This window comes from Manduca sexta, chromosome 14, assembly GCF_014839805.1.
Source record: "Manduca sexta isolate Smith_Timp_Sample1 chromosome 14, JHU_Msex_v1.0, whole genome shotgun sequence".
NCBI classification, from domain to species: domain Eukaryota; kingdom Metazoa; phylum Arthropoda; class Insecta; order Lepidoptera; family Sphingidae; genus Manduca; species Manduca sexta.
Genome location: NC_051128.1, coordinates 8,237,308 through 8,259,017, shown reverse-complemented (window position 1 = coordinate 8,259,017; position 21,710 = coordinate 8,237,308). Strand labels below are relative to the sequence as shown.

Sequence of the window (21,710 nt, the reverse complement as noted above, 5' to 3'; positions counted from 1 at the left end):
GATCTAACTTGAGTTTTGTTTCTTTTACTCGAAATTTATTTGAGATTAAAGGAAAACAGTGACAAAACAATAAATAGTTAGAGTACTGATTAAAAATGTAATCGATAAATTTAAGTCTTATGTTAATACCATTTATATTTTATAACTTGCAGGTTTTTTGTATGGGCGTGATCGTCGCGAGCGAAAACTTGTGAAAGTATAAAATTTCATATGTTTGACGAAAATTTTCAGTAGTTCAAAAGGCGGAAAAGTGCAAAGTAGAAGTGTATGTAATTATAATGTCGCACAATTTTATACTTTGCTTGCACTTAAGTATCTCTGGCCCTTCAATTTTGTATAGCATTACTTGAATTTTGGTTATGCTCTATATAATTTGAATGTTTCAAGAGACAAGATAAACATTACAATATAATTAGTATGTAGCTCTTATATCTATTAAAAATATTGTGAATTTTGTCACTGTGTTCTTCAATCTAGTGATATATTTTTGTATATTTTTAGTCGACAATCGTTCACCTTACAATAAATAACCTTCAGTTTCAAATGATAACCTGTTTATTATCCTTGTATTTTATTAAAGTCTTTTAGTTGTATCTAAATAATTTCACACACGCCTTTTATTTCCCAAGGGGTAGTCAGAGGCGCAACAGGTGAACTTCCTTTTCGCCGTTTGCATTCCGTCACATGATGTGATATGGGGCGGGCCTATAGCCGTATCGGACATAATTCGGGACTCCAGGTTAATACTGAGTAGGAAATACCCAATATCACTTTGCCTGACCGGGGATCGAACCCAAGAACTCCGCACAGTATTCGTACCATAATACAACTACGAATCCGAGGCAGTTAATTAAATTTTACTTTATTTCTCTTAATAACTGTATAAAATATGTAGGTAAGTGTGCTCAAGCATGTCGAATGCACGTATGATACTCCACGATAACAAATGTCATTCAGAAATATTTGTACCTACCGAAAGACGACCAAAAATAATTTTTCTTTTTTTGCTTTATCAGGTCACTAGAATTACAATAACTATAACAATCTCGTCCATTCAAGAAACCTTTAAGAGATTTCCGTTGTATCGTAGCCGCCTTTTAAAATTTTGTTATACCCTAAAGCTTGTTCCTGAGGGCCGCGGAAAGTGCTCTCGCCCTTCCAAAGGGTTCATAACTCGCGCGGACAAGGGTAACATTTACTTATCGACGCGGAAAAGGTCCCATAATACATTTCGTCGCGTCTCCACAGAATTAACTTTTTATCCACCCAACAGATGTACGACCGCGGTCTAAATTCACCAGAAATATATATTTCTAAAGAACAAATTTCCATAATATGTTGGATTAGTTTTCCCTTTGGATTTCCTTCCCAAGTCTGGGGCTCTCTCTTGGGACGAACCATTTTGACATGAAAATATCCCTTCGTGAGATCAAAACGTATACATAGGCTTTGAACACTATGATAAAAGAATAATAACAATATTTTATGATAATTGTATTAGTAATTGAACAAATATAATATGTTTGTTTGTTAACATATTCATGTTTACACTTTGTTGAAAATCACGAATCAATATATAATTTAGCACTCATTATCTAAATTGTTTACGTTACATACTGCATGGAATTTTGATGCCGGAAAACGGTAGTATATTAGTAAACAGTATTGTTCAAATAATAATTTACAAAACTGGAGCCCGCACTCATAACGAATAGCCAGGTTAATTAGATTAAATAAACAATGACCGGTAATAAGTTAGTGGACAGAAATTATGACATCAATTTAGAAATTTTGGTCTGTCGAAATTATGTTTCATATTTATGCAAATGTCTTTTATGTTTATTTAAAATAAATAATTTGATGATAAAATTGTCGAGTTTCTCAGTGCGTTTCCCGTTTTAATTAATTTGTTTACGATGCTGTAATTCGAAATTCCATGCGTTAATTAGCAGGTAATTTGGACGGAATGTTACCTTAAATAGATTTACAAAAGGGTATCCAACGGTGCTTAAATTATAGAGATGCTTGAGATTACTTGATTTATACTTAAAAGATGATATTAGGCGTATTTAAGATATGGTTTGTGATTCCGCGATAAATTGTATTAATATTTTTTTTATTTAATATGAAAGATTAAAAAAAATACATTTTTTGAGCGATATAATTCTGTTTATTTGGCTCAAGGAATTTGTTTGTATTATAAAAGTGTAATCAGATCTACAATGACGATGAAAGGCAAAATGATACCAAGCGATTAAAATCTCTTTTATTAAAATACACTTTTATGAAATATTAAACATTTTATTAATCTTACTATGATCGTTGTACTTCCAGTTGGTCACCTAAAATCAATTGCTTGCAACTGCAATATAATAATATTACTTAGCTCTCCTTGTTTTCAATTATCTAAATCATCTTACTAATAGCCGATAGCGATAACTCAACGTGCCTTCCGAAGGATAGAACGGACTCGAGGTAGCCATTAAGCATATTCGATCGCAATCTGTTCTTCAAACCGAGCTCATTCGAGCGGTGTGATTGCACGCTCTGCGTATTACCAACTAAGCTCTTCAATGTGAAGGTAAGCTTAATCTATTTAGTACGGTATGTAGGTTAATACTGTTGTGTTGTTACTGTAAGATCTGTTAGTGTCATCAGACGGTTTGCTTCTGTTTCTAGGGAGTACAGAATGAACAATGTGGCCAGAGTGTAAATTATAATAGAATTTAACAATTTTAAGGGTATTTGATTTTGAAACATCTATATTGATTTTATAATAAAGTAAGTTTAATTTGCATCGTTTGTACCCTCGCCTTTTTCCTACTTTCATTTTACCTTGTAAAGCTTTAAAATAAAAGTGCTAAACATCTTCCTTTATATATTAAATAGGTATAGCATACATTTAAAACCTACACGAGTGCCTACCTGAAAGTTGACATCCAACATTCCAAACGGATTGTGACAGCTGCGCGTTTTGTCACCGCCCGCCCGCCGTGTTCTCCAAATCTCCGAGCGACCGCACTTTTGCCCCGACCCGTCACTATACGGCTGTTGCGGACATGACATGTTCTGTATAAAATAAATTATTGCTCCTGACTCTTGTACCTATGACCATTGAATCACAGACAGAATTTTGGTGGGTATATAAACTAGTAGTTGACGTGTAAATTCGAATATCGCCTCTCTTTTTGTTTGTTTGTGGCTGTATGTAAAAAGTGGCTTTAGGAGTACAGTTATCGTTCCGAATAATTTTTTCTGGCGATGTAGGACAGCAGCTGTTTTATAATTCCTATTATGTGTGAAATGTATTTTTTTATTCATTTATCATCATTTAATTTTGTACAATATCTTTACAGGTAGTTTAAAACTAATACAATATTGTTGCTATTAACAATGAATGAAGTGAATAGTAACTCAATGTACAGCTAGATTTTTATGATTACTGGACGTATTAAATCTATCCACATCAAATCGATAGACTATTATTTATTTTTTTATTAAACCGTCATCACATTTAACCTATGAGCTATCCACTTCAAAGATAATAAAAGGCATAACTAATAAAAACCTCGTATAAAAATGTTTGTTATAAATATTACCATTTACTTAACCGGATCGTACGGCTTCAATTGTTCTCAATGACCGACCCGGGTAATGAATCTCTGTTGACCGTACTGTCGCTTGATTCATTAGGAGCCGCGGGGTAGGTTGTAGGTGCAATTGTGCGTTCTCTGAGTAGTCGCTTGGCAGTGTTCACCGTATTTCACTTTGATTGCCGCCATTTACCTGTTTGTTTTCTTTATTTAGTTATTAAACGGATAAAACGGATAGAACGGTAGGCATTTTTTAATATCTATGTTTATGTTTATGTTGCATTATCGTATATGTGATTAAAGATAAAGGTGTAGATATTCGCAAAATGGTAATGTTTAGAGTAAAGGAATTAATGAATGGGTTTTGAGTAAGTGAGCATTTAATGTAAGTATTAATGTTATTTTGATTTAATGAGTCGACTATAAATTAAAAGCCTAAATTGAAACAAAGGTTATAATCGCGTTACTAGGATAGTTAATGATATAACTTTGGTACTTTAAAACTTTGGTATTGTTTAATACACTCATACTTTACGTAAATTATACGATAATTTACAACTTGACACCATTAGAGATAGTCAAATATATCTTGTAATAACACAGTTAGAGTTGAGAATTCTTGATAAAATCAAGTCGTGTTTTACAAAGTAACGCTCAGTAAACCGCGAATAATAAACAAGTTTGTATCGCAAGTGCTCAGACACGCTATCGAATGGAAGGCGAGCGCGGGCTGAAAATCCTTCCCTGTACAAACACTGTTCACAGTTTGCGAAATCAAATATTTTAAAACAATACTCTCGGTCGACGAGTGTGCCTTGCAAATGTAACGAAAGAATGGATTTCGGAGTGCAGAGTAATATTGTGTAGTGGCGGAGTGCGCGGCGAGGGGTGCGCCAATCGATATGAACCCCCTTAACGTAGCGGCCTAATGCACCCCTAACACAACAACACAACTCACGGAGCGAATCTAGGGGGTTACGGCGGGATATCCCGTTATTAAAATTCGGTATCACTTCAAATTCTTGTGCAAGTTTGTTTGGATATATTGCTTCGAGGATTGAGTTGGTATATTTTATGTATAATAGAATTCAATTTAGGGATGTCGTAGTTAGTAATGTAAGTAGGTATTCCAAACTTAACGAATTTACATCGGACCAGACAATGTAATTGAGTAATTTTTTGAGCATCTATAATTTAACTTGTTTTTGAACAGCGCTATACTTTTAATTTCTTAAAAAATTTTACATAATTTTTCTAACCCGTAATGCAAAACATTTCATTATCGATCATGTACTTCGACAAAGTAAATAAACACCAGAACAGAATTTATAGAGCTTAAAAAAGTGTTTAAATATTAACTAGTCTCTTAAAAGCGTTTTCGAAAGCTTTGAATGCAAAATAAGCCACTATTGCATTTGAGATGTCCCAAACGGCAGTGCGGAGCATGGCAGCTAAAATGCTCGGCTCGCCTCTAAAATTATTTATATTTCGTAAAATGTTTTAGAAAACACTTGGTCTGCCAACCGTGTTTAAGGAAATTGATGGAGTACCCTTTTTTAACTTTGTTTTTTTTCTGTCGTCTGAACTTTGTTGAATTGCATCGCTGATGGTTTATGGTCATCTTAGAAATGAAAGTTATTAACTATAATGTAATCTTAGACAACATTTTGATTCTTAGGGCTGATTAATAGATGGTATTCAATGTTACTCCAACCTGTGATATCAGCCGAGAGGTAGCCAAGTACCAGCATCTTAATGTCCTCGCTACTTAATAAACACATATTAACATCTCAAATGATATCTCAAGTCAAAGAGTTTGACAGATTTTGACAGCTGACTTTTGTTTATTATTCCGCGCCAACTCAACTGACAACAGGCACTTGAATTACAGTATTTTTAATAAATAGTTCAGTACTTTAAATGTCTAATTAAGATCTTACTCAAAGAATAGAAGGTTTATAAGTAATGCCCACAAACTTTAAAAATTGACCAAAAATTATAGAAGTTCTGTGCCAATTGAGAAAGCATCAGAATTGTTATTTAATATGGAAAATATTCTGTTTAATAATAATTGCTCCGAAGGTATTTCCATGTCGGCCATGCCACCGGGCTCCCTACACATGGCGGTTTGAGTCTACGTCACTGTTAGCCGAGTGGTCTTGGATTCATTCCCTGCACTGTAATAAAAGTTATGTGAGACGCGAATGTTTGTGCGGATTCTGGGGTATACTAATTTATACGCAGTCCAACTTATCCCAGGACATTGGCTCTAAATTAAAAACCTCAACGTTCATTCAATCCCATAGTTTATGTCCTCCTCGTGTTATTTTTATAAGTACTAAAACTAGCGATTACTTTTCCCGATAACAATAAGTGTGATAAAAATGGAAAATCTTGTAAAACAATACAAAATAAAAAAGTAGTTCAATGGAACAGTAATTAACAGCTAATTATTAGGTAACTGGTTAACGGAATAAGAATTGAATACAAAACTGAAAGTAAAAAAGTCAAAGGTTACAGGTAAGCTAAAGTCAATACTAATGTATTTGATTAAAAGAATGCTATAGAATATTTTATAGAGTTTTCACTACCCACATAATGAAGGTTGCTATTATGAGAAATGGAACTATGAAATATAAATAAAATATACATAATTCACTAGATAGCTGGTGTAACTACTGGCCATTATGGGACTTAACATCCGATATCTTTGTACAAGCCATTTACAATTGCTTCCTTTAATATTTTTCTCTACCTGTTTAACCTTTCTACAGAGAATGTTGAATTTCCTATTAAATGAGATGTAAATGTAACTGCTTTTAATTATATTGTATACAAAAAAACAATCATTCATTGTTTCATGAATTTAAATTAGGTGAATTAATATGGAAACGGTACATTTGATAATCATTTATTATTTGGATTAAAGGTCAAGTAGTGTTGGATCTTTAATCCAAATATAGGTCAACAAGTTACAACAAAACGGACAAATAAACAGACAAAATTTAAAAGTGCAACGAAGTTAATATATCCTCTGCGTTTCATTTTTCTCCTTTCCTCTTCGTGTGGGAAGTTTCATTATTTTCCTTTAATATGATTCTTGTAGGCGATTACCCGCGAAGGTATTGTGTTTCATTGAACGGGGGCGATATGGATCTTGTTGCTTTTAATAAACTGCTATTTGAGTCTTCAAAACGTTTCGTTCCGCAGTGGGTTTTGATCGTTGTACGGATGTAAAATGGTCTATTTCTGCTAAGTGTCCTTTAAAGACGTGATTTTTAAATCTATATTAATATTAAGAAGAAGAAAAGTTTGCCAGTTTGTTTGTTTGTATGTGTGTTTGTTTGTTGGTGCGTATTTTTGACACTACTGAACCGATTATGATTTTTTTTTACTAATGGAAGCTGCAATACTCCTGAGTGTTACAGGATATTTTTGCTATTGCTTCAAGCGGGCGGATTGATCGTAAAGAAAAGATATATGATTTTATTAGGTAAGTATTCGCAAGGCATTATTTAATTATTTTATATTTTGAAAGGTTCATTTCTTTATTTATTATAAATTACTAGCGACCCGCTCCGGCTTCGCGCGGGTGCAATGCTGATACTAAATACACTACAGAAAAACTGTGAACGTTGTATATAAAAACATAGCGACCCGCTCTGACTTCGCAAGGGTATAACGTAACAAAATAACAGTATTTATCCACTATTTAATGGATGTTATTATACATATAAACCTTCCTCTTCAAACACTCTATCTATTAAAAAAAAACCACATCAAAATCCGTTGCGTAGTTTTAAAGATTTAAGCATACAAAGGGACATAGGGACAGAGAAAGCGACTTTATTTTGTAGTATGTAGTGATTACAAAGATTAAAAAAAATTATCTACAATGAGGATTTATTAAAGTAAACGTTTGTAATTATATACGGATTTATCCCTCTCTAATATGCCCATTTTAAATCATTTTCCATTTTCAGCTATGAACTCGATATTAGATGCAAATATACCGCACGCATGTAATAAAAACTTGATCATATTTGCGAGGTGGCTTATTAAAAAATCTTTGCAAAACTGGCACCGGCGTCGCACCGATGTCTACGGAAAACTGATTTCCTGCAAGTCTAGACATGTTTCCTCCATCCCAAAATTATATTACGTTTGTACAAACACCCCATGTATATCCTATGCATTTATAACTAAATCCACATTTTCTCTTTATCATTAATATTATGTTGGCTTTAGATTCCTAAAGCCTATATAGTCCTGATGACGTCACTTGCCAGTTGCCGTTAGACATGTGGTTAGACACGGCTCGTATAACAATATATTCAGTAGACAGAACAAACAAACCGCAGTCCCGTGAATTTGTATCATTTACGTCTATTTAAAATGCGGTCTACACTATACTATACTATAATGTTTGTACTTTAAACCTGGAATGACCTTTTATCATGTATTACAGCGTGATAGTAACTATTCGTTACAAAATAAGTAAATAACGTTGCGTGATAATTTATTTACTTTTTATTAAAAAATCAAAACCATGTATATTTCTGAAACGAATGAGAAAAACGATCTTTTATTATAATCAATAGATAAAAATATGTTAAACCGGGTCTAAAACTGGCAGTAGGCTGGTCTTACGTTATGGGATAAAAAAATCATGGCGAAAAACAGGTGCAGTATTTGTGCTTTAATTTGACCTTTTCGAATGTTAAAGGCGTGAAAGTGTATGAAATCTCAACACCTCTCACTGTGTTAAAGTCGACGTTTAAACTATAGAAATGTGTTTCTATAACTTGCATATTCCAAGACCCAGTGGTCAGGACGGCCACGACAATAGCGGACAAAGCAAAATTGAATGCATAAAACCAGTTGTATGACACACACACATATTACGTACGATTGTGCACCGCCAGGACAGCCATTGAGTGACATTACAAAAGGTATTGTGCGCTCGGACTAGTTTATCTCATACCTATTCGTCGAGTCGAGACTTGTTCCGCGCTGATAACGTTCAAACCGTCTCCTGTCCGTACACCGCCGTACAACTGATACTATAACATTAATGTTACCGTTGAAATAAAATGACGTAAACATACCGCTTTACGAAGCCGTTTTAAAACATAGTACGTTTGTATTATCTAGGGGACACTTGATACAGAGATGGATACGCATGATATAAGAGATAAAATCAATCAACCAATAGTACTAAGCGCTGCATACAGAGATTTCCCACTGCTATTATCAGTCAGTGGACACAATTTGAACTGTAAATATGCCAGTGCGGAAGAAATCTTGTTCGCAAGATTTTGTAGATTTGATCTATAAAATTGCTGATATCTTTAATCTGAATCATATTCAGTACGTTGTTGAGTTTGGAACTGAAGATGTTGACAGTTTTTATAGTGGACTATATAAAGTGCAGATACGAGGGTATAGCGGAGGGCAAAAAATTAAACAAACTGTCGTGATAAAGTGGCATCCTGATCAAAAGTTGCGTGTTTATTACAGGGAGTCGTACAAACGTGAATACGTCGTCTATCGAAATCTTGTGCCGAAATTTTTAGAAATTCAAAGAGACTTTAAAATTATCGAAGGACTAAAAATTAAATTTCCAAATTGCATTTTTGCTTCTACTGACGTCGATAAGGAAACTATTGCTATCGTCGGACTACAAGAAAGCGGTTTTAGATTTCACGACAGATTCCATAAGCTAGATTTTGCTCACGCATCGCTTGTCATGAAATACTTGGCAAAATTTCATGCACTGTCTTTTATATTGGCTAAAAAGTATCCGAGAGAATTTGAAGAGATAAGAAACTTGTTCCATAAAGACGTTCAATATTGTGATCCGAGCCATGTATCTAAGAATTTGGAATTTTACTATGATGCTTCAGTAAACGTCGTATCTGATCCAGTGGCTAAGGAGAAACTAAAGGCGCTTGGTTCAGACATCTTATCAGTGCTTAATAAATGCACGTTGCCAGTTCCACGCTACAGTACTTTTTGTCACGCAGATTGCTGGAATAATAACGTTCTTTACAAATACAAAGTAAGTCCCACGTGTATAGTTACCCGAGTCATTAGACTTTCTCTCCAAGGTTTTCTAATTTAACTGTCATTGTTTTCAGGGAAACAGACCAGTGGATACGATTTTAATTGATTATCAACTGGCAAGATACGCTTCTCCGGTCACTGATATATCTTACTTTTTGTACATGTCGACCGATAAGGAATTCCTTAATAATTACTACGATCAAATACTAGAAGTATATTATGGGACATTAGCAGCTATGTTGAGACAGTGTGATTTAGATGTAAATGAGGTATTTCCTAGAAATATTTTCCAGAAACATCTAAAAGAATATTCAGTGCTAGGTTTAATTGAAGCGTTAGTAGCCATGATGATCATCACAGCTCCTAATGATGATGCAATTAAAATGGCTGAAATGATACATCAAAGAAACCATGACAGTATTGAATGTGAGAATAAACATCATTACGAAGACGCTTTGTTTGTTGAAAGAGTTAATGGAGTGGTCAATAATTTTTTCGATAGAAATTATTCTTTAGATTCTGTGTTGAACAATAAAGTTGTGTAAACTAAAACTTTTTTGTTATTTGAGAATTGATTAATCGTCATTCGTCACGCATGAATACCATTTTATATGTTTGCAACCAACTAGTTGAAAATATAAGCAAATGTTAATATAAAAAAAATATATAAATGTATTCAAGTTACAAGATTATAATACACAACGCAATCATTGCAAACTAACGGTAGATTGGTAACTCGAGAACAGTGCCAACAATTTCTTTATAGTCGTTCAACTATAAAATTTAATCTCGTTTATATTTTCAAAAAAGAAAATATCTTGCTTCGAGTAGAACCCTGCTCTAAAAAGGAATTAATTCCTCGTCGCTGCAGTTAATTGTCTGTAACAAAGGTTTTTTCTTTGAATCACGAATGAAACGGATGAAATCTTAGCTGGTATGATAATAATGGCCACGAGAACAGATGGCAATACTCAACGTTACTGCTCTTCTACAAATTTATAGTATTCTTAACGTTGTAACTTGGAAGGAAATTTTAAATGGTATGCAATTGGAAATGACTTTTAAAATAGGGATTGTAGGTAAATCCTTGTCTTATATTATCTGTCTGTTTTACACAAGTTTCTTACAGAATGATGAAGCAACATATATTTATTTAAATTATTTCCTTCCTTGTTAATTGAAAAGCAACACAATATTTTTGATACACATAACTTTAGAGTAAATACGCATATCGTATGCAATAAAAAGAAAAATTAATGTTACGTTCCTACCAGCTAAAATATGAAATAGCTCTGTTGTGGTTTGGCATTATGAGTTTCATACAAGATTTAGTAACTAATGTCGGAATTATCTCTACGAACACGAGTGTAAACGAGCTTTTGTACTATTAGTCCCGGTGCCATTTCTATTCTAGTTGTACATAGTTGAGTTGAAGTGAACCTTGCTGACAGTACGCCAAGTAACAAACATTTACAATTAAGTTTAGTTACGCAAACTCCCTATTGTGTAAATACAACTTAAACTATTGTTAGATAATGCTATTGTATATCGAAATGTAATGGAATAAATATTCTACATTTCCCAATACTTTCAATAGTCCTAAGGAAAGTGAGGTAACCAAACACATTTTGATAGCATTTACAAAGGTTAAACCCAACAATATTTACAGTATTTATTCAATAGTGTAATATAGTGTTGTTGGAGACTCGCAACCCACATCAACGTCGATGTCTGCACACACATTAGCGATGGCCAAACACCGGATGGAAGGAAATTGATATTCCAAGTTGTTATACAAAAATAAACAATCGATGTAAGGCGTATTTTAGTTAATTCTAGTTACCTAGAAAACCAGAGTTTGCGCTGTGCTGTCTGCGGCACAGCATCATGTTAAGTGGTCACCACCGGTTACGGTCTTGAGATGCAGTCTACGAGATAGTCATTGGTTTTAATTTAAATGTTATTCTGACCATTGTTTTCTTCTCCAAATGTTTGTACCTATGCATTTCTATTTATGACAAATAATTTACGTTTTCTTTCTTTCTTACCAATGTAAGTGGCTTTACAGGTTTCCTGTAGTTAGGCTGTTGATTAATTGGATTGCAACCAATCTAATCTTCTTCCTACCAAATATATGAAAAGAATGCTTTTCATAGAATTTATCTGTCATCATTGGTATTCTTGGACGCTTGTAATGATCATAAATATGCCACACAGGTGATATATTTTTTCATACAGCTGTTTTATTTTATCAATGGTGCCCATTGGTAAAGTATTTCACGACTATAATTGTGAATGTGAAAAATTTATTTGCGTCTGCTTACTGTAACGTAACTATAGTAGTTTAAGCTTTAATTTTGATTTTAATCTGTTTTGCGTCTTAATTTTATTAAAATAAAATAAGTTTTACTATATTCGAAGCGTATGTCACTGGTCCAAACACCAAACTATGATGATCTTTTAAGCTAATTGTTGGAGTACATATAATTTTTCGGATTCTATCGCGCTTTTAATATTTAAGTTATCTCCCGACATTTCGAACAATTTACAGCCTTTGTGGTCATGGGGGGGAGGGGGACTTCTTCGAAACGTCGGGAGAAAACTAAAATATTTAAACCGCGATAAAATCCGAAAATAAGTTCAATTTTTATATCTAACATCCGAGTAAACATAAGAAATCCTTAAGTAGTTAATTTTATCAAACCATTCAAATCTTATATATTTGAAAATACGCAAGGTGAAACTGAAATCCCACCCATTCAATCATATAAAGCTTAAAAACGTCCATATTGCGATACAGAGACATCAAATATTGACATGCCATGAAGAATTATGATAACTCAATTCCGGTAAGCCCTTATTTTATCAAAAAATCGGATAATCTGAACCTGAAGGTTGAAATATATTTTTGTTTTGGAATAAAACTTTTATGTGTTATATCCATTTTAAGTACTTCTTGATAATTAAAATCATTTATTGAGATTGACTAATTTATTTATGTATATTAAGTAATTATAGTTATTTTTGTTAACCATTTAAGGTAAAGACGTGAGGTGTCATTGGTGAGCACTGCCAAATAATAAATATCGGTTAGTATTGAACTAAAATACGCCGTTAAAACAATAGCAAAACGGCGTGATTAAGCTTTTGTAGGAGTTCGTTTTAAGTGCAAGTACCCGACAGACAGTTTAACCTTCGTAAAGACACGTTAACTAATCGCCTGTCTTGTGCCCGGATTGTGAGCACTGACCCATGAAATGAAATAAGTGCTTAATCCCTTTTGTTGACTTAGACAAGTCTTACAAGGTGATAAGACCTGTTATTCGGCACTCGTACTTTCCTCGCACATTTTCTCACAATTCATCCTGACTTAATTAGAAGGCCTTACACAATCCATATTGGCGGCTTATTAACATAATTAAGTCAAGGCTTTGCGCCTTCGAGTATATAAATTGGAAGTAATTTACTCACGTCGGACTTGAGATGTGGAAATATATTCTGTTTATATACCTATGTTTAAGAAGGATAGAAAGGTTTGTTTATTTTTCAATTTTTATTACGAATGAATGAATGACTCGCTTTAAGATGTGTGACAAAATTCAGCTATAAGCGGTTTTGGTACGACATACTCTCTAATTCTAGCTGCCTACAGAGAAGTCGTATGCCAGGTTGGCCACTTCCTTGCAACATGGTTGAGGAGGCCGATGGCTGGTACATGCTTCATACTCGTGAACAGATGCTGCTTCTGTGGACTGTTCTGCCCATTTCACTCACTATATCTTAGTAATAGGGGTGGGTATATTGGAGAACTGCGGGTTCAGTTCTTTCATGATTCCTATGAGAGTTATGCACTCGTTTAAAAATAAAAATTAATGTATTACCTATTTTGCGAGTATATGAATAAAACTGCTTTAAACAACAGTAAAAAAAAAACAATTATATATTTTCTCTGTATCATGCACTAAATTTTAAACCGTAAACTGATTTTCAAAAGAGCAATACCGGAGTTTCTTGCCCATTCGTCTGTGGTGAAAACTGCTTATCAAACTGGTAGTAGAAATATAGACAGACCGGAAATAATGTATAACATTTTACAGGTTCAAATAAATTATTTCATATTATTACATTTCAATAAGTATAATATTTCTACCACAGAACTTATGTCACAATTTCAAAATAGACCCGGAAAATTGGACAGTATTACACAGCAATTATTATCCTACCCACAAACTCTGCAAAATTATATTTAAAGTCAAACTATCCAAAATGAGAACGCATACGTAATAAAAAAAACTCATATATCGTTCTTAGATCACAATTAAATTACGTTCTTGGTATAAAATAAGTCTTTGTAACGTAAAAATTACCTGATTAGTTACAATATTTGGGAATAAATACTCTTGACCAGCACACGGTTAGATCACTTGCGCACAATACGGCCCAATTATTTCTAAATAGACGATAAAATATGCTATTTAATGACAATATTAACTAGTTTTACTCTATTCCGGACATATTACAAATTTAGAAAACATGTCACGGAGAGAATGTAATTGAAGTAATTTCAAAGCATCTACATTCTGATTCAACAGGGTAGGTCAGGCAAGGAATAAAATAGAGGGATTCAAAATTTCGCGACCATACTGGCCAGTCTATCCTTTGTTAACTTCGGTTGTCACTACTGCTTTATTGTATGGAGCTTTGTGCGTTGTAGTGAAGCGTTCGTCTATGGCTAAAGCATATTAGTACGTTGTGAAGGTTATTTAATAAGCGAATATTCGATCTCTAAACTTGGCTTTTCAGATTTCAATTAATAAAATATATTCTGTGTCATGTTGTTATAGTATTGTGGGAATAAATTATTAGTACCTGTAATTTACCAAGGAAGGTATTTATAATACGAACTTTAATCATATAAAAAGCTTTGACGGTTAATCTGATTATTAAATTGTATACAAAAGAAACGAATACGAAATATTATCTTTTATTGAAAATCTTATAGATGTAAGCCTCTTTTGAAACGATAATACACTTAATTCTCAAAGTCACAAATATCATATTTTAACAGCAAACCTTTTCTAACAAAGCAGTATTTAGTTTAAACCGAGAGACTTAAAAAGTAATGGCTTGACGTTATAAGTTGTTAAGTTGCACTGAGTATACTTAAGACTCGACAATGGGTTAAACTTAACAATGAAAAGGATGTTAACACGAAATACTTAACTTTATTTGAATGACTATACCAGGCACCAGCGTAACCTAGTTCAATAAAACATTAGTTCCTGAGATACATATTAATTAATTTAAAAATCTGGGTGGTGTAACATAAGCGCTTCAAAACCACATTCATTGTTGTTTAACACAAAAAATCGCACAGGGAAGTGTGAATAGTCCAGGGTTAAGTGTTGCGATGTTAACCCTTTTAGTTGGATAACAAAGGGCAGGTCGTAAACACGGGGTGCGCGGGACCCGCGCTCCGGCTCGTGGGCCAGTTATTACGTAAATGTTAATTTTATAGTCTAAATTGTTTGTCTCTCATTTTTATTTTGATTCTGAAAGCTAAGATTTAAAGAGTAAATTGTTTGAACAGCTTATGATATTGGTCTTGCACCTTTCTCATTCCTCACTGTTGACTTGGTAATTCGTACATTCATTTGTGTATTTTTTATTTGACACAGAAAAACTCCAAACGCTTTGAAGTTACTAATAAAATACGAATTTTCACAAATAAAGTACCTACACGTAACATAAAACATCGCACGACCTTGTACGAAATTAAGAAATACTAGCCTCATTCTTCTCGGCTTTCTCTGTAGATTCTCGGCTAAGGCATATACAAAGTGGATAAACTGGTGGGGTGGAGTAAAGAGAAATAGATGTGTAGGTAAAACCTCTCGAGCGACGGTGTTGGGGTTAAATCTAATTTTTCCCCCGCTAATGCCCCTGCCCCGCCGCGCTCAAGGTTGAGTGAGCGCAAAAATTGTAACTTTGCAGTGATCACAGAGAGAAAATCCAAACGCGCCGTGAGGGTTAAATGGAAAGGTTCCCCTTGTGAGGGCTTTTAGCCATTCGATGTGTGTAATGCATGTATTGTTGGTTTATTTATTATATTTATATTAGTTGCTAGTTGATCGCTCTTTATAGTGTTTAAGTTCTGTAATGAAAAAAATAGATTTATTTTTTTCTCTTATTATAACGTACATACTTATATGTACACTAGTTCAGTACGTATCTCAGTACATCTATTCTGTTGACATGGAATTTTCATATTTATCGGCATGTTTACTCCATCAGTTTATCGCTGATATAGATCGCTCCTATAGCGATGCCACACACAATTTTCGTAATTGCCGTTGACTGTTTGCCATGTCAATTTTTATTACGTTTTATTGCTGTACAAAAGTATGAAACCTTGAAGCGGACCATTCTATTGACTCGGCTAATAAAATATTGATGCTAAAGCGTCGGCCTTGGCTGTGTAAAAGGCAGACATATAGTATACAAGCATTTGAAATTCGCTTTCTCACGTTACATATGGAGAGGAATTTGTCTCTTAGTAGCCTTTCGGATAAGGGCAGTTAGCTTTTATTCGTTTTTAGTCGACGGATTTAACAACGATTTCTCGTATTTTTGTGAATGTAATGTATGTGAAAGTCAAATATTCTTTGTGACAGTGGGTAAATTAAAGAATTAATCTACTTGTGTCAAATTTTATTAAAATCTATTCAGCGGATAATGAGTAAATCTATAAGTATTCATGCATACAAGCTTGATAGTAGTAGAAGATTTTTAAGCAAGCAAGCAAAACTATTTATTGTCATTTAAAATGCTCTAACTAATTATTTAGTAGTCTTAAAGTAATCAAAAGAAAATATACAGTATTATCAATAATTACAGGCCCGTGACATGAACTATGTAGAATTATATATTCTAAACTTGTTTGCCGTTTTGGGCTTCCATACCAGTAACATGGAGTTACACTCTTAAAACATTTAAATGTGTTGAAAACAATATTGAATTTACGTATGTGGCCAGTAACATGAAGATATTTGCTTAAATGTTAAAATGTGTTGAAAACAATTTTGAATTTACAGATGTATCGTGTCGTGGTTTAATGTACTCCTTAATTATAGTTTTTGAATGAATGTACTTTTTAATACAGAACAGTGAAGGGATAGTCTCGGTGCTGTAATTATGGCTTCGGAAAATGCGGCTTGCACCAGCTCGATGGGTGCCGTCGTTCGCATTAATACAATTTTTGCTCGTTTTAAAAACTCATGATAATATATTTTGCGTTTTACATCTTTACGCTCTACAAAATGTGAATAAGAGTTTCAGTGCTCCCGCATTTTATAATTGTTGAAATATTTTATGCCTCTAGCAAAGAGTACGTTTAAAAGTATTCAACGATTAACAATTTAAAATATATTTCAACACTGCGGTAAACAATTTAGAGTTGAGTAATGATCATACATGTAATAATTTATAATCTGTCTAAATATAAAAGTGAAACAATTTAAGTATATTTTATTCACATAAATAACATTCTTAAATTGTTTATATTGTATTTCATCTGAATAATATAAACAAGTTTTATCATAATATAATATAATGTACACTACTTTTGTTCTATAACATATTTTATATAAAAACAAAACTCGACTTAAAATTACGGTCTAAATAATTCCATCAACTGTTGAAATGTGCGGAATGTACGTCCGACAAAGGCGGATCTACATAAAGGCCGGATAAAAGCAATAAACTGTAACGTCCTCATCTCACTCCTTTGGATATTTTAAGACTGTTAAAAAAAACATCAGTAGTGATTTATTTATTCGGGAATGATCAGAGTGGAATACAATGACTGTTATGTGTGTATTCTTTGTGAATCACTTGCTTTAAAGGTGACGGAAAATATTATGAGGAAACCTGCATACGTGAAGTAGTAGCGGAGACTTGTGCCCAGCAGTGGGGTACTATATAATACAGGGCTTGTATTATATTCTACGAGCATAGCTAAGTTTATGATTACGTTATAATGAGCAAAAAGTAATATTCCGGTCGACTCGGCCCATTGAAACTGTAGATAAACATTAAACATCTCATCATCTCGTCTCTACGATGACTACCAATACATTTTTTTTTAATTTTAATTTATTTTAATTTTTCCAATGTGTACATGTGGCGACTAAAATGTATATTATAATATTAATAGCAACAGGATACAACGCATTTATAAAATTAATACAGCATTAAGCCGCTTATTTCATTATGGTTGAGCCTCTTCTGTAGCATAATAAATTATGGTTGGTGAATATCCTGGGAATGAACACGATCGCGTGGAGAAAGCAATAGGATACTAATGTTTATGTCAATTGAACGGCATAGCTGACCTCCCTTCGTAATTACGAGCTCCGGATTCCGAATATCCCTTGTGATTTGGAGCCCTATTTGCAATATTAAATATCGACAAAAATTGGATAAGCGGACAATGCGAATCCAGTCGAAATTATGCTTTATGTGTAGCCATTGAATGAATTACGCTATGTGATGGATTATTTTGTTTGTTATATCAGTCAATGTACTTTTAATTGATTACAAAAACGATGAGATTCTCATTTCAACGTGTACTTTTTTTATTAATACATATATCGTAGTGTTGTGTTGCATTTTTTTATTAGTTCACTATTCTTCCGCCGGAGGGGCAGGCAGTGACAATTTGTTCACCCTCGGTTCGCCGAGATTAATATTTCCAACCGTAATATCGTGGGGTGAGACTATTGTCTTAACATAAATCTATTTCCGGGAAATTCACATTGTTTTTTTAAACTAATGTCCTTATTTAACAACCAGCCAGTTTATTTAAAACTAACCCTAATACTAACATGTAACACGAATCTAAGTTAAATTCGTTGGTTATGTATTAATTTAATTCTTCACCTTTGAATTGAAATTTTAAATTGGATAACTTTATAAAAATATTTGTTCATTTACACCCTGCATTAAACTAGGCTATCTCCTTTAAACTTCCTTTAATATTTAGTTTTTCTTTATATAAAACTACCCCGCAATTGTACCACTAAGTTTTCTGTAGTCCGAAAATAAGTGAGCATTTCACGACGGACGGCCATAATTATGCCGAGTTTAATTACTTCTTCAGACTTGCTCATGAGATATTACGCTTGCCGCGGCATTCTTGTTATGGTTATGTTTGTAGCAGTCCTATTTTACTAGAGTTACGTCGAGCAAGCATCCAGTCGTACTATATGCGCAAAAATTTTCTTCATAATATTTTTCTTATGTTTACGCGAATGTTAGACATTGAAATAAAACTGTTTTTCAGATTTTATCGCGGTTTTTATATTATAATTTTTACTAACACCTTAATCTCCTCCGTGACCATAAAGGATGCAAAATCTTGAAAACGTCGGGAGAAAATTACAATAAAAAATCGCGACAAAATCAGAAAAATATTTTTTCTACATATTAAAATATGTTAAGCCCGCCGTGTGGAAGTGCCTTCATAAGAGGACATGGATTATGCCTAAGGGCAGGCGGACGGGGATCCGAAGCACAACACGATACCAGCACGAAGGTGGTTGCATTTGACTCGATCATTATTTCACGTCACGTCCGCAGACTGACCGCGTCTGTTGATATTGATTTTGGGCCCCATTGGTCAATTAATCGCCTTTGTCTTTGAACAATTTGTGGCCTTTACACAAATGAAATTGTGGTTCACTTTAATCATGACATTTGGTATGATTAATTTCATTCATATGCCATAATTACGTGCAGTTATACTCAAGCCTCATACAAATTAGGGCGACCGTTGTTAAAGCAGTGATTAGTTCTAACGATTTGAATACATAAATAGCTAATTCCAGTCTTAAAAAATTGTAAGAATCGTCTATAGACTCATATAATAATTGAACTATAGGATGAATACGGCTCATGTGTATTGTTTCTAAGTTACATTTTCTTGGTATCACGGCGGTATTGCTAGTAATAAGAGGTTTTGTAAAAAACTAACGAGAAGTTTTATTTATTGCGTTAACTTCTTTATTCTCAAGTATGATGTGCATTTTGTTGTTATTAGCTCTTCATAAAAGTACAAAGGCCTATTTCTTTCGAAATTCATGACCTTACTCAAACCGTTATGAATGTTTTTCTAAGTCTATTTTTCGGTCAAAATTAGTTGATATATGAAAATACTATGTGTTCTATTCTCTCAAAATATTTTTCCCTTGTTGTAAAGTTTACCGTAGGTAAAATCAGAGCTATTGAATTTCGGTAAATGTTATAAAATTGTTTATTTTATAGCTACACATCTTTATATTTTACTCAAGTATTTAATTTACTTTTTGAAGGGCTACTAAAGTTGCAAAAGTCGGGTAGTTCAGTTTTTGTACCTCTTGAAGAGCTGTTCAACTGTTTTAATTACAGTAAATTTTGTGGAGTTCGCTACAATAAAATTTTACCTTACATACGATTGCTATTTGATAAACAAGTCACTTAATTAATTAAAAGATACGTTTCTGTGATTACGTATACTTTGTTTATAAATATTTGTTAACAAATTATTTTATTAATTGGTTTATCAGAAATTTTTATGGTAACATTTTTTCCCAAGAATCTTTGCTAAGAAACAGATATAGTCTTAAAATCCTATATCAGGATAGGGGTAGTTGATTGTTTCAAGTAACATAAACATTTAACAACTAGGCTAGCACGATTTATATGTTGTAAATATTCGAATAAAAAATATGTAAGATGTTAGAAAACAAGTAAACATTTATAATAACTATTAAATAACAATATAGGTAGGTACAACTAATGATCCGGAAAATAGTTTTTCTTAAAACTTACTTATTTATTATCTTTAATGGTGTCAGTGTGTATAATTACAATTGTTTTTATTATTTATTCTAACAACTAGATACCCAAGGTTTGAAACTTCAATCTTATTGTGGTGTGGTTAAACCATACTTTATAATAGTCAAACCGTACCTTTCTTATTATTAACTATGAATCCCGTAATGAATATTAAGTTTTTTTTAACAAGTTTTGCCCGTGGTGTTGCGAAAGGCCTTTCCCGTTACAAATATCCCTAAAACACTACACGACGCTAGTGCCATCAATTTTAAAAGTCAGATTAAAAATCTTCATTTTTAAACATAGGAGCAAATAATCGGAATAAATAATAAGCCTATGTATTAATACAGGATATAGTCCACTCGTGTGCCAAATTACATCAAAATTCGTTTAGCTGTTTCTGCGTTTACTTCTAACAAACATCCAAATATTTCCATAAACTTTCGCATTTGTAACATTAGTGTCATATAGAACCACTTTTAAAAATGTATTTATATAAAACACTAGAAACCTATAATGATACATATACATTAATAATAATACTTTATTTGGATAGCAAAATATTCACAGTCAGATTTAACAAAATATTCTACACTAGGTACTGTGTCGTAGAGTAAATTAATGAAAGATAAAAAATCCATACTGATTTACGTGAAATTTACGCCAGTGAAATACCTGCTCCATTCTCGTAAATATATTACAAATCAAGTTACAACAGTCGGTGTTTGTTTCGAGTCTGATTTGCGTTTGTTTAATTTTCAGTCTGCTTGTTTGTTTTGACGAATGAGTGAACTCTCTCTGTCACAAAGTAGTGCCAGTTTTGCTATGAAAATATTTTGATGGATAATTCTGACGATTAAGTTTTAGCTAAAAGGTTACATTGTTTTGAAAGTAACGTTAACATTTTGGAGTCAGGAATTTGTGCTTGATATGCTGATAGATACGCCCTCGTCCCATCATGAGACGGAACACACAGGCGATACGTCTGTGGGTTCCCTGGATATATCTCTGGCTACCCCTTCGGGGACGAAGGAACATATAAGTAATACCCAAACTCCCATCAGGGTGTTTGTGTAATATCTAAAATAAACGTACACGCATCAATCTGTACTCTGGGTAGATATTATCACTTCTTTTTTGTATTTTTGGCGCCAAGTAGTGGTTTCTAACTACTAT

The 21,710-nt window shown here is 33.3% G+C and overlaps 2 protein-coding genes across 2 annotated transcripts in view; both read left to right on the top strand.

The window, feature by feature from the left end:
* The window catches only part of LOC115447649 (kazrin), a 91,739-nt gene that overhangs the window by 10,704 nt on the left and 59,325 nt on the right, over window positions 1–21,710 (top strand). The gene's annotated exons all lie outside the window — the stretch shown is intronic.
* Window positions 8,818–10,211, top strand: LOC115447648. The gene is made up of 2 exons (XM_030174816.2): window positions 8,818–9,654; window positions 9,734–10,211. The coding sequence occupies exons 1-2, from the start codon at window positions 8,878–8,880 to the stop codon at window positions 10,202–10,204; spliced, it is 1,248 nt and encodes a 415-aa protein (XP_030030676.1). The 5' UTR covers window positions 8,818–8,877; the 3' UTR covers window positions 10,205–10,211.

Excerpts from the sequence above, each read along its gene's own strand:
- LOC115447648 (XM_030174816.2), top strand. The coding sequence starts at position 8,878 with ATGCCAGTGCGGAAGAAATCTTGTTCGCAAGATTTTGTAGATTTGATC. Across the intron at positions 9,655-9,733 it reads ACGTTCTTTACAAATACAAA|GGAAACAGACCAGTGGATAC; the intron begins GTAAGTCCCACG and ends CATTGTTTTCAG.